General features: G+C 44.3%; 1 protein-coding gene across 1 annotated transcript in view; it reads right to left on the bottom strand.

The window, feature by feature from the left end:
* LOC139576744 (smoothelin-like) overlaps positions 1–13605 on the bottom strand; it is an 83907-nt gene that overhangs the window by 48369 nt on the left and 21933 nt on the right. Inside the window, 4 exon segments of the mRNA XM_071403156.1 lie at positions 8457–8536; positions 9082–9160; positions 9409–9487; positions 11222–11385. Coding sequence (XP_071259257.1) covers positions 8457–8536; positions 9082–9160; positions 9409–9487; positions 11222–11385 — 402 coding nt within the window.

The following is a 13605-nucleotide window of genomic DNA, read 5'->3' on the forward strand; positions in this document are numbered from 1 at the left end:
TTTATTCCGTTTGCTTCTGTTAGCAAGAGGTAAACGGTCTCCGTTGTAAAACATGAAACAGACCAAACATTTTGCAATGGTCTGCACCTAATGAATACACCCAAGATAATCCCATCCCAGGACCTATTGCCAATCCCACGCTGTCATCACTGGCCTCTGGCCCAGACTGACAGTGCAGACCTGACAGAGTGGAACCGAGGCAGTCCCACTGCAGCACCCTGGCCTCATCAGCTCTTAGGCCTCAGAATCAGAGCTGAGCTCCTCTCCTGTGGTGCTCGTGGCCTCATCATACGGGTTCACGAGTCTGTTTGGGTCGGTCAGGATTTTAATTGTGAAAGCTCTGGCCCGTAAATGCACAAACATGACAACTGTCCTTTGGCCTGACCACAGCCAAGGCGTGGGCCATCTGGACTCATCTGAACCCTCAGAGCCACAGAAACAACAATGAGGCAGAACAAACAGGCACGGAGCAGAGGCAGACTACTACGGATTACTGCACCACCCAGAGTAGAGCAGAGCAGAGGCAGCTCAACTAAACCAGGGATTACTTCAGCTACCTGGGTTAGAATGGACACATTTTCCAAGGAAGCAGAATCCATTATTGTGCAAATGAGATCAGAATGCAATGAGGTCAGGCTCTCCTCTGCATGGCTCTCTGAGGGAAGTCTGACAGGGTCCTTTTCCATGACTTCATGGCAAAACCTGAGGAACCACACACTCGGCCGACCTCCAGTAAGTGAAGTACATTAGCAGGAATGAAGTAGCAATCCTTTCTGCATCACACACACTCAGAGAATTCACCCATAAGCCTCATTCCCGTTTTTCACTTACTAACACATCATTCACAGTCCAGTTAAAGCCGTTTCTCCCTCCCTCCAACTCTCAATTTTTGCCATCTATCTCCCTTTGCGTGTCGGTTTCTTTTCCCCTTTCTCCATCATCCATCCTCTCACTACAGCAGATCTTACTTACCATTATACTTGTCATCATAAACTGCTAGTATCAGTTTGTTACAGGTTTATGATCATATCAGATTAGTAAACAAACAGCGTCTCTGCCCTCAGTCTGGTCTACCTCACCTGCTCCATTCAACACACACCTGGCCATGGAGACAGATCTGATACATTACCATTTTGTAAAGTTGCAACAATGTACCAAAAAATACACACCTGTATACTATTAACTATGGATTTATGAAACCAACTGATAGAAACGGTCTAAATGACTGCCCAATTATCCCAAAATGAAACCTCAGTTAAACCTTAGAGGCAGCTCCTCGGGTCTCAGCGCAATGAGAAACAAAAAGAAACAGGCACAAATTGTGTAAAGAGAAGTAGATGGAATTTGATAAGGAGGAAAAAAGTCTGAAAAAAGGACAAGTATTCAGAGAGAACTAGGTCTGTGAGAGTGGAAGAACTAGAATGTGTCATTTACCTTCTTTCCCTGGCCCTGCTACCTGTCTGTCTGTCTGTCTGTCTTCTCTCTCTCGCTCTGCTCGCACTCTAGTAGTCATGACATCCTCTACTCTACCTCTCCACTCCCTCAGTCACCACACACAATCCTACATACCACACACACCCACCAACAGGCCACTCCCTTCACTTCCCTCACCCTCCCCTTCTGTCTCCACAGGGCTCCTTCTAAGCCTCCTTCTCCCTCCCCCTCTCCTTCCTCTCGATATCGCAACCCTTAAGACGTCCGCATACATAGGTTCGGTTTGCACCTAGAAGAACTCTAGGCATACTCCCTAAAGACCTTCAATTGAAAAATGGCACTATTACTGTTGTTGGTCCCCCTTGAGCCACTGTAGCAACAACATAGCCAGTAACACTTCTTCAAAATAGTCAGAATTAAGCTAAGATAAATCAAGAAATCTGTATAAAATTTTTACGTTTTTTGCGGAGGAGGTCGCAGTCTGCCGAACACCAAAATGAACAAAAACATCCCAAAATATGCAGTTTCGACTGGAAACATCCGACAGGCTTTACAGGTTAGCAGATTGCCTGGTTGACAAGTTAACTTTTGACACACTCTTTTGACCAAGGCATACTCCATTGTTTTTGTGATGACTGAGTCTGCCTTAATTGGCATGTTACTTCAGACAAAAGATACATTTAGCATGAAACAGCTGCACAGCTGAATCCCCCCAAAAAAAATGTATATATATTTTTTTGTCCCACAAAAGTAGTTTTTTCTTGCCAACATTCCTTCACCCATACATGCAATTACATTTTTGAGCTGCTAGGTGTGCAAACTTCTCTTTCCTTACCATATGGAAACGGTTACCTCAGCTATCCTCTCTCAATTCAAGCACATTCATTATAAACATAGTCATCAATAACCACTAGCAGGCCTACTGGTGTCTGGCAAAAAACTAAGCACACATCAACAGTCGAAATAAAATAAAAACTCCCTCCATTCTTGAACATGTATATACATATTTCTAATTTGAATGTGAGATTTGAAGGAGCTACACTGCTTTGACATACACTATGTGTCAGCAGCTGATCACTACACTCCGTGTGTCTATAGTTTGCTGCCGTAGACCTTTTCTCTCTCGCTCTGTGTGTGTGTGTACTGTATACATATACACACACACAGTATATATGTATACACACACTGTATATATGTACACACACACACACACACACACACACACACACACACACACACACACACACACACACACACACACACACACACACACACACACACACACACACACACAGTACCAGTCAAAAGTTTGGACACACCTACTCATTCAAGGGTTTTTCTTTATTTTTACTATTTTCTACACTGTAGAATAATAGTGTAGACATCACAACTATGAAATAACACATATGAAATCATGTAGTAACCAAAAAAGTTTTAAACAAATCAAAATAGATTTTGTATTTTAGATTCTTCAAAGTAGCCACCCTTTGCCTTGATAACAGCTTTACCCACTCTTGGCATTCTCTCAACCAGCTTCACCTGGAATGCTTTTCCAACAGTCTTGAAGGAATTCCCATGCTTTTACTTCACTCTGCGGTCTGACTCATCCCAAACCATCTCAATTTGGTTGAGGTCGGGGGATTGTGGAGGCCAGGTCATCTGATCCATCACTCTCCTTCTTGGTAAAACAGCCCTTAAACACCCTGGAGGTGTGTTGGGTCATTGTCCTGTTGAAAAACAAATGACACTCCCACTAAGCGCAAACCAGATGGGATGGTGTATTTCTGCAGAATGCTGTGGTAGCCATGCTGTTTAAGTATGCCTTGAATTCTAAATAAATCACTGATGGTGTCAACAGCAAAGCACCCCCACACCATCACACCTCCTCCTCCATGCTTCACGGTGGGAACCACACATGCAGAGATCATCCGTTCACTTACTCTGCGTCTCACAAAGACGCGGCTGTTGGAACCAAAAATCTCAAACTTGGACTCATCAGACCAAAGGACAGATTTCCACCTGTGTAATGTCCATTGCTTGTGTTTCTTGGCCCAAGCATGTCTCTTCTTATTATTGGTGTCCTTTAGTAGTGGTTTCTTTGCAGCAATTCGACCATGAAGGCCGGAATCACGCAGTCTCCTATGAACAGTTGATGTTGAGATGTGTCTGTTACTTGAACTCTGTGAAGCATTTATTTGGGCTGCAATTTCTGAGGCTGATAACTCTAATGAACTTATCCTCTGCAGCAGAGGTAACTCTGAGTCTCCTTTCCTGTGGCGGTCCACAGAGCCAGTTTCATCATAGCGCTTGATGGTTTTTGCGACTGCACTTGAAGAAACTTTCAAAGTTCTTGACATTTTCAGGTTTTACTGGCCTTCATGTCTTAAAGTAATGATGGACTGTCATTTCTCTTTGCTTATTTGAGTTGATCTTGCCAGAATATGGACTTGGTCTTTTACCAAATAAGGCTATCTTCTGTATACCACCCCTACCTTGTCACAACACAACTGATTGGCTGAAACGCATTAAGAAGGAAATAAATTCCACAAATTAACTTTTAACAAGGTACACCTGTTAATTGAAATGCATTCCAGGTGACTACCCCATGAAGCTGGTTGAGAAAATGCCAAGAGTGTGCAAAGCTGTCATCAAGGCAAAGGGTGGCTACTTTGAAGAATCTCAAATATAAAATAGATTTGGATTTGTTTAACACTTTTTTGGTTACTACATGATTCCATATGTGTTATTTCATAGTTTTGATGTCTTTACTATTATTCTACAATGTAGTAAATAGTAGAAATAAAGGAAAACCCTGGAATGAGTAGGTTTGACCAAACTTTTGACTGTTACTGTATATCTATGTGAACTATAGACCATTATCTGGGGCCTCCATCTGCCTGGGGACAATTGAGCGCAGCTCAAAGAGATCCGCTCCTGTGATGTATGGAAGGAGCCCTGCTGCCAGTTGCTGCTGTTGTTGTTGGCTACAGCTCCATTACAGACAGAGCAGACTGACTCAAGACAGACTGCTGGAGCACAGCTGGTGGGCTGGATATGTCTGTCTGCCCCCATCACCTCACCCCATCCACCCACACCTGTAGCCCCTCTCTGACAGCACGAGGGCCATGTCAGCCCCTCCACCTGAGAGGATGCAGGCATTGTACCCCATGACCTGAAAAAAGCTATTGCTTCTTCCTGACTAGAACGCCAGACTCCAAACATACAGACACTGGCTCAGATATCCAATGCATATGGGACCCACTCCAACATTGACAACTAGACAGCCAAGAACAAGAACAGCCACATACAGAGTATACCATAGAACCTTTCTCGATTGTTCTAACCAATCATTCTTATCTGCTAGATGTGTGGTCTGAATTGTTACCTCCAACATCTTACAATTGCATAGTTGCATACAATAATTGCATACAATACTAAATCCAGTATATGTTGCCAAAATATATGACAAACAAAACCAGACCTAAAGGAAATACAGTTTACGAAGGAGCAAAAGGTGACTAACTAATCTTAAAGCCTTTTGTTAGGAAGCAACACAAGACTACTAGAGCGTTAAGCATTGCTACATCGTAGTTACTGTATAGCCACAAGTACTTTACATTTTACATTAAGATTTCAGTCATTTAGCAGTCACTCTTATCCAGAGCAACTTACAGTACTGAGTTCATACATTTCCATACTTTTTTCCCTGTACTATAGTATACTATGGAATAAATAATATATGGTATAAATACTACAGTATTCACTGTAGTGTTTTTGCAGACTTTACTGTATTTTTACTGTAGTATTTACTGTAGTACACTGTAGTATTTACAATTACCTATAGTTTAAATACTGTAGTAAAGGAAAACTAGCATATACAAAAAAAAGTTAAGAACAAATTCTTATTTACAATGACGGCCTACACCGGCCAAACCTGGACGACACTGGGCCAATTGTGCGCCGCCTTATGGGACTCCCAATCACGGTCGGTTGTGATACAGCCTGGATTCGAACCAGGGTGTCTGTAGTGACACCTTTAGCACTGAGATGCAGTGACTTAGACCGCTGTGGCACTCGGGAGCCCCTAAATACTATTGTAATGTATTGTTTTAGCAAAATGTAGTATACTGTAGTGTTTACTCTATTGTTATTGCAGACATCCCTGTAGTATTTACTGTAGTATTTGTGTTTTATTATCTTTGACATAGAAGTGGAGGCCTATCAGGAAACCTACCACAGAAATATTAAAATAGCACATTTTCTATAACCTGTAGGAAGGTAGGACTGGGGTCTGAACAGAGAGTTCAGAGCTTCTGCTCTTTTCTATAACCTGCAGGGAACACAATATATGGTCTATACTTGGCATGTAGGTTTCTAATTTATGGGTGGCACAAATTGGAGTATGGGGGAGAGAAATAGGCAGGGTATATGCAAATTCAATACTTAAGTATTTACTATAGTTTAGTGCTGAGTGATTAACCAAAATGTCTGTTCTTTTTTCAACAAGGAATTGACCAACGTCGGTGAATTCCATTTTGTTTGTTTTGGGGGGGGGGGGGGGGCTCGATGCGCAGTTTCTCTAGAGATAAATCAGATCAAGCCCAAACTGTGCAATGTAGTAGGGAGTTGTAGATTCCAACAGGCCAATATTCTAAATAGTTTAGCGCAGAAACCGTGGTAATTACCTACAATGGCCATAATCCATTGTGCGCCCGCCTACTTGTCCAGTCTGTGTGGAGCAGACACTGAGAGACGTGAGAAAGAGCAATCGAGAGGGATAGAAAAACAGTTGCTTTGTGAGGTATCTCTAAAATGAAAATACATGATCTTTGATTGATAGTTGGTATTCAGCAGTCATAGAAGTATGCCTTATTTACTTTGAAGAACTACAAAATAGTGATTTTGTCAGACAGCATAGGCAGAGAGATGAGATGATGACTTGGAATTAAATAATAAAGTCATCAAATAAAATAAATGTAATATACAAAACTGTCACACCCTGATCAGTTTCACCTGTCTTGTGCTTGTCTCCACCCACCTCGAGGTGTTACCCATTTTCCCCATTATCCCCTGTGCATTTATTCCTGTGTTTTCTGTTTGTCTGTTGCCAGTTCGTCTTGTCTCGTCAAGCCTACCAGCGTTTTTCCCCATACTCCTGTTTTTCTCTCTAGTCCCTGTTTTCTAGTTTTCCTGGTTTTGACCATTCTGCCTGCCCTGACCTTGCCTGCCTGCCGTTCTGTACCTTCAATTGAACCTCTGTCTGCCCTTGACCTGTCATTTGCCTGCCCCCTGTTCTAGTAATAAACTTGTGTTACTTTCGAAATGTCTGTATCTGAGTCTTATCCTGAGGTCTGATACAAAACAACTGACATTTTTATTCAAGTAATTTTAATAATCAAACTGAAATCGAACCGACCTAAAATAAGCACTAATCGCTCAGCACTACTAAAAGTGTCGTGTTTTTACGGACTGTAGTGTTTTTTTGGACATTACTATAGTATTTACAACAGTGCTTTTTTGCAGATAATACTGTAGCATTCAAATTCTATATTAAGTACTACACATGATCGAGGGATACTACAATTTGTAGTATAGTATTCTAGAGTATACTACAGTTTACTATAGGATTCTATAATAAGTACTGTCGTATTCTATAGTAAACTGTCGTATTTTTTTCATGTTGGTACAGCTTCCCGGCTGAGCATACAGCCTAACCCGCATCACCAACCCAATTCTTACAGGTATGACGGCATACAATAGGAATTAACTTCACCCAACAGAGATCCTGTCTTCAGAAAACAGAGCAGGGAGTACAGACAAACTGATCAAGCAACAGTGATAAGATAGCATCTAGCCCCAGGCAATTATTACGTTGTTACTATTACGTCTTTCAGCATTTTCAGCACATAAACTCATCAGTCAATCTGCAATGCTTTCACAGGAAACAGTCATATTGAATATAACTGTAGCTATTAGGGTTATGAATACAGTAGTTCACTTCACTGACCACAAGGGGGCCTCTCCTAACCAAATGTGTAAAGATATTTGACATGCAAAGCCTCAAGTCTGAAAGGGGGAAAGAGAAAACCAAAGAGGAGAGAAGGAGGAATATAGAATGGGAGAGAGACTACCATCACTCTTCCCTTCCAATCTCCGACAGACAGATGGACAGATGTGCGTGTTGTGCGTGCCTAAGTTCTGGTTGCCACACAAAATCAAAACATAATCATTTCCCTTCAGTGTGATGTGAGAGTTTGGAGAGCTAGTAGTGTGTAGAATGACAGGCCTGGCTCGCAGGGTGTTCTTATCACCAAGGATTTACTGCCTATACCAAACACCAGAGCCTGAGCACATCTCCTCTCAGTCTCTGGGTGTACTTAGCCAGAAATGAATGAGGTATGAAGAATGAAAATACATTCCTTGCGTCGTGGCAGCCACTTTGGCGCAAGCTCGTCTGCGTGTCTGTCAGTTTATGTGTTTGGAACATGGTGAAGAGAAGACACAGTCATGAGACAGACAGTGTCTGACGGAGTCACATGCCTGGGTGTTGTTGTTGTCTGCATTCTTCATTGTGGCAGCACAAAACCTAAATGGTCACTGTTCTCTGCAAACATATACTCAACACCCACAACTGTGCTGCTAATTAAAGTTGAAACATGATCTCTCTTCATATAAAAAAGTTTGAGGCATTGACAGCCAGTCAGATCACAGCCCTAATCATTTCATCACCTTCCCGTTTATCTATATTTCATACAGCTGTCATAATCAAACCTGTTTGCCACCTCGTCTCTCTCTCTCTCTCTCTCTCTCTCTCTCTCTCTCTCTCTCTCTCTCTCTCTCTCTCTCTCTCTCTCTCTCTCTCTCTCTCTCTCTCTCTCTCTCTCTCTCTCTCTCTCTCTCTCTCTCTCTCTCTCTCTCTCTCTCTCTCTCTCTCTCTCTCTCTCTCTCTCTCTCTCTCTCTCTCTCTCTCTCTCTCTCTCTCTCTCTCTCCTCTCCTCTTCTCGCTCTATCTCTTAACTCACCCCTGCTCCCAGGCTGTTTTGGAGATCCAGGCCCTCAGATTCTAGACATCGGTCGGTTGTTCTCCCTTTCTGCCCTGTACCTGAAACACACACCACATCCAACTGGTTACACACTGACTGATGAGGGGGGAGACAATACAAACCTATCAAATCTCAAATGGGAGCTGAGGAGACACACGTACGGAGAAGAGAAGCTAAAGTTGTTTATTTGTCAAGACAGGGGCTTACTACTGAATGAACAACCCAGAGAGGGTGAGAAGGACAGAGAACAAGAGGGTGGAAATAGAGAGAGGAAAAGAGAAAGGGAGAACCTCTGGGCAACAGGGGATAGGATTATTAGAGAGTAGTATCCTAACATGTCCTTCAACTTATCAGGTAGCAGGGGAGTGCTGTATGCCTGCCCCCCTGGAGAGATGTGTGTTCTCCTCTTCCTCCTTATCTCTGTTCCCTCTCCTCCTCCTCCATCTCTGTTCCTTCTCCTCCTCTACCTCCATCTCTGTTCCTTCTCCTCCTCCTCCTCTACCTCCATTTATGTTCCTTCTCCTCCTCCTCCTCTACCTCCATTCCTTCTCCTTCTCCTCCTCTACCTCCATCTCTGTTCCTTCTCCTCCTCCTCTGTACTCACCCTGCTGCTCCTGGTCTCGGAGGCGGCGGATGGCAGCTCTGATCAGTTTCCTCTCCTCATACTCAGTGGCCCCACGCAGCTGGAATACACAGGCAGGACAGCCATCAGCACAGGGAGAGTGATGCTCAGAATCATTCATGTGGATGGGGAGACAAACTCAGAGGGCCACAGAGAGAGATAAAGAAACAGATGAGTGAGACTGGCTGACTTGTAATTGATTTACTAATCTAGGGCAGTATGTGCATAGAGGTTTGTGAAAGATTGATATTGATGATGTCTAACTGTAAATTCACAAGTAATGTGTGTGGTGTACATCACTGTTCTCACCAGTCCAGACAGTTCCTCAATGTCCTGGATGGCTTGTAGTTTCACAGAGAGGATGTTTAGGGAGTCACCCAAATCTGACCTGAGATACAGACACACAAACAGAAACACACACTGACACATCAGAGTGCTGCTTTCATGGTAGTTGGTGATGCTTGACCCTGCTCATGTGTTAAGGTGGCCAGAAGGGCAGTGTAATCCACATTCAGAGGCATCCTGCAGTGTTGTTGGCCTCACTGGCTCCACTCCTGGAGTAAATCAAGACGCCAGACAGTTTTTCTTGGCCGGGAAGAAAACTTTTTTTTTTCTGAGAAAAAGATTCACAAATCCAGCCTAGAAAAAGTGACAGCATGATAGACATGTAAAGGAGAGAGAAGCACATTGTCAGGCAAAAACGTCTTCCTCCTCTCTATCCTCATATAGCTCTCCATTTCTCTGCCTCTTTTTTCTTCCTCTCGGACAGATTCCCCCTCTCCTCATTGGGATTGGAGGATGTGTGGAACTTGGAATAGAATATTTGACATTCCCGCAGTGAGTAGAAAAGGATAATATTGCTTTCAGGAGGCTGTGTGTGTGTGTGTGTGTGTGTGTGTGTGTGTGTGTGTGTGTGTGTGTGTGTGTGTGTGTGTGTGTGTGTGTGTGTGTGTGTGTGTGTGTGGTTGTGTGTGTGTGTGTGTGTGCACGCGCTCGCTCACAAGCCTGTATGGACACGTGCATGCATGTGGTGAATAGACATATTCTTCCAGCTTTAAAAAGGGGAACCTCTGTTATTTATGTAACCCAAGTAATCCAACTACCCAGCAAACGGATCCCATTTAACAGTCATTGTCCCTAATATGATCCAGTAGGAGCAGAGATGTAGGAGGGCCAGCGTCCTCCTCATGTTGTGGATCTGCAGCCCAGAACACGAGTCAACTAGGAGCAGTTGTCTGCTGGGGCCCTTCCCGGCTGGCTGCAGTAAGCTGCTGTAGTAGAGCCAGTCATGAATTAGCAGAGAGGAGCAGCAAACCAGCATGGCCCACAGGGTTCAGCCTAGACACTCCAGCCTGAACTCACTCACTACCATTACATCCAAATGAAAACCAGTAAAAAGTACAATGGTGATGATGATTGGCACACGAAGGGATGTTGTTGTCTTGTTAGTCCTGTTTCTGATTGGGTTCTAATGAAAAACAAATGGGTGTAAAAAACAGATGACAGGAGGCAACGACTGCAGACTCGTCAGTTTTTCCGTCTGCTATGGCTGCGCGGCGTGACGGGTTCTGGCGGCCGCGCATCGCTGAACCGGTAAAACGTTCAAGCCTGCTGTAACGGGTCAATAAAGACTAATGAAATACAAAAGAAATAAAATACACGTAAACGACTGTATTGACGTCTTTACCACCAGGGATATGGCTGGTAGCCGCCTAATAGAATGTGTGTGGATTCGTCTGTAGGCTACATGACAGTGATACTGTTAGGAATATGAAATTAAAAGGTATGAGTAAATGTATGAGAATATATACAGTACACACAACTTATTAAACGTTATGCCTACACAGGTGTGTATTTGCATAACGAAAAATTGCATATGAGTTCTTCTACCTCCCCTGTTTTTATGGACTCCCTGTCATGGTTTTTCCAGATCTGCAGTGTTGTGGCCCAACTTCCCAGAAGGCCTCCCTGGAGAAGGAGAGGGAGTGCTGCATCTGGGTTTGTGTGCTTGTTGTCTCAGAGTTTCCAGGCAGCTCATCTGGACTGCTACAATCTGTCATGGATAAAGGGTCTGTGTGCAAGAGCGTGTGTGTGTGTGTGTATTCAGATTCAGGCGGCTCACCTATTTGTGAGCTGGTTCTCTTTGTCGTCATTCTGGTTGAGGCGTTTGTGCCGGAAGCGTTTGCTGGCCAGGGTTGCCTCCATGTCCTCTATCTCTCTCCTCCTCAGCTCTCTGATGGCTGAACGGATCAGCCGCCGCTCATCCAGGTCCATCGTCCCATCCAGCTACACACACAGAGGGGAAGAGTAGGAGTGTCAGCAATGGAGAGCAAGCACATAGGGACACACACATCTAAGAGACAGACTCAGCACCAGGATAAAGTTACTAAGGGGGCAGTTGAAATCAGTGCGGGGGCACAATTTTGGGGGCAGTTCTTGCATTGGAATTATATTGAATTCTGCTTATATCACGCCGTGTCCTCTGCCCTGTAAAGTCAAACCACTGTGGCAGGCAGGGCAGTCGAAGCCCCTCTGGAACAGCCTCTTCAAGTTCATCCCAGTCTCTCCATGGGAAACAGGCCCTACCCTCTTCTCTTCTCCCCAGCCTGCTTTGCATGGTAGCCCTCTGGGGTCAGTGGGGCTTACATGAGCTTTTATAGTTTGGTGACAAGTGATTTAACTTCAATAAAGCACAGAGTGAGGACCACAGCTTCCCAGCTGCTGCTGAGCTAATGGGCTGTAGGAGGGAGGCTGGGCCAGGCTGACTGTAAACTTACTGGGCTGTAGGAGGGAGGCTGGGCCAGGCTGACTGTAAACTTACTGGGATGTAGGAGGGAGGCTGGGCCAGGCTGACTGTAAACCTACTGGGCTGTAGGAGGGAGGCTGGGCCAGGCTGACTGTAAACTTACTGGGCTGTAGGAGGGAGGCTGGGCCAGGCTGACTGTAAACTTACTGGGCTGTAGGAGGGAGGCTGGGCCAGCCTCCCCCCATAGTCTGAGTTAATCTAAGATAACTCAAGAAATCTGACATACATTTTTTACATTTTTGCCATGGAGATCTTTGTCGCGCAATTTTACATCTAAATAAGATGTTTAGTGCAGTATTTCCCAAGTGAAAAATGTGCATGAAAACAATTAGTCTCTTGTTAAATGACAAAACACGTCATTAAAGAATCCCTACTTTTGAACAATCACCGACGAAGGGGTGGAGACTTCGGCTATCAACTTCGACTTGCCTCGAGAAAAATGTTTGTGTGCCCATCCTCAAGTTGCTCCATCTGTTAGAGGTATTTATTATACAGAGACAGGAAGTGTACATGTGTGCATGTGTCTGTATGTGTGCAGGCACACACAGAAGCCATGAAAGCCAACTGCATTAATTAAGCAGGTTGGCATTTATTTTATTTTATTTCACCTTTATTTAACCAGGTAGGCTAGTTGAGAACTCTCATTTACAATTGCAACCTGGCCAAGATAAAGCAAAGCAGTTCGACACATACAACAACACAGAGTTACACATGGAGTAAAACAAACATACAGTCAATAATACAGTAGAAAAATAAGTCTATATACAATGTGAGCAAGTGAGGTGAGATAAGGGAGGTGAAGGCAAAAAAAGGCCATGGTGGCGAAGTAGCAAGTAAAACACTGGAATGGTTGATTTGCAGTGGAAGAATGTGCAAAGTAGAGATAGAAATAATGGGGTGCAAAGGAGCAAAAATAAATAAATAAATAAATACAGTAGGGAAAGAGGTAGTTGTTTGGGCTAAATTATAGATGGGTTATGTACAGGTGCAGTAATCTGTGAGCTGCTCTGACAGCTGGTGCTTAAAGCTAGTGAGGGAGATAAGTGTTTCCAGTTTCAGAGATTTTTGTAGTTCGTTCCAGTCATTGGCAGCAGAGAACTGGAAGGAGAGTCGGCCAAAGGAAGAATTGGTTTTGGGGGTGACCAGAGAGATATACCTGCTGGAGCGCGTGCTACAGGTGGGTGCTGCTATGGTGACCAGCGAGCTGAGATAAGGGGGGACTTTACCTAGCAGGGTCTTGTAGATGACCTGGAGCCAGTGGGTTTGGCGTCACAGTGGTGGGTCGTATATGGGGCTTTGGTGACAAAACGGATGGCACTGTGATAGACTGCACCCAATTTATTGAGTAGGGTATTGGAGGCTATTTTGTAGAGCTCTACTCCAGCATTGACTGCAGGAACCTGTCAACAAACGCACGAGGGATGAACAGCTCCATTTCCTCTGGCAGACAGACTGCACTGGGAGACTTAACACTTTCCTGGACCAGCCCACATGGCCCAGCCACGTCATAATGGTGTACTAACTTACAACCGGAGATCAAATAGACCACCCATGAACAGCCCTGTAATCGTAAAGGAGGAACCAGAGGAGGTACAGTACTCTTCATGGGGAGGGACGGGACGGTACGGGGGTCGCTGGATTCGAGGCCTCTCTGCGGTTTGGTAGAATATAGAGCCAAGCGCCTCTCGCTCAAGGGGGCT

The sequence above is a fragment of the Salvelinus alpinus genome, chromosome 5 (assembly GCF_045679555.1).
Source record: "Salvelinus alpinus chromosome 5, SLU_Salpinus.1, whole genome shotgun sequence".
NCBI lineage: Eukaryota > Metazoa > Chordata > Actinopteri > Salmoniformes > Salmonidae > Salvelinus > Salvelinus alpinus.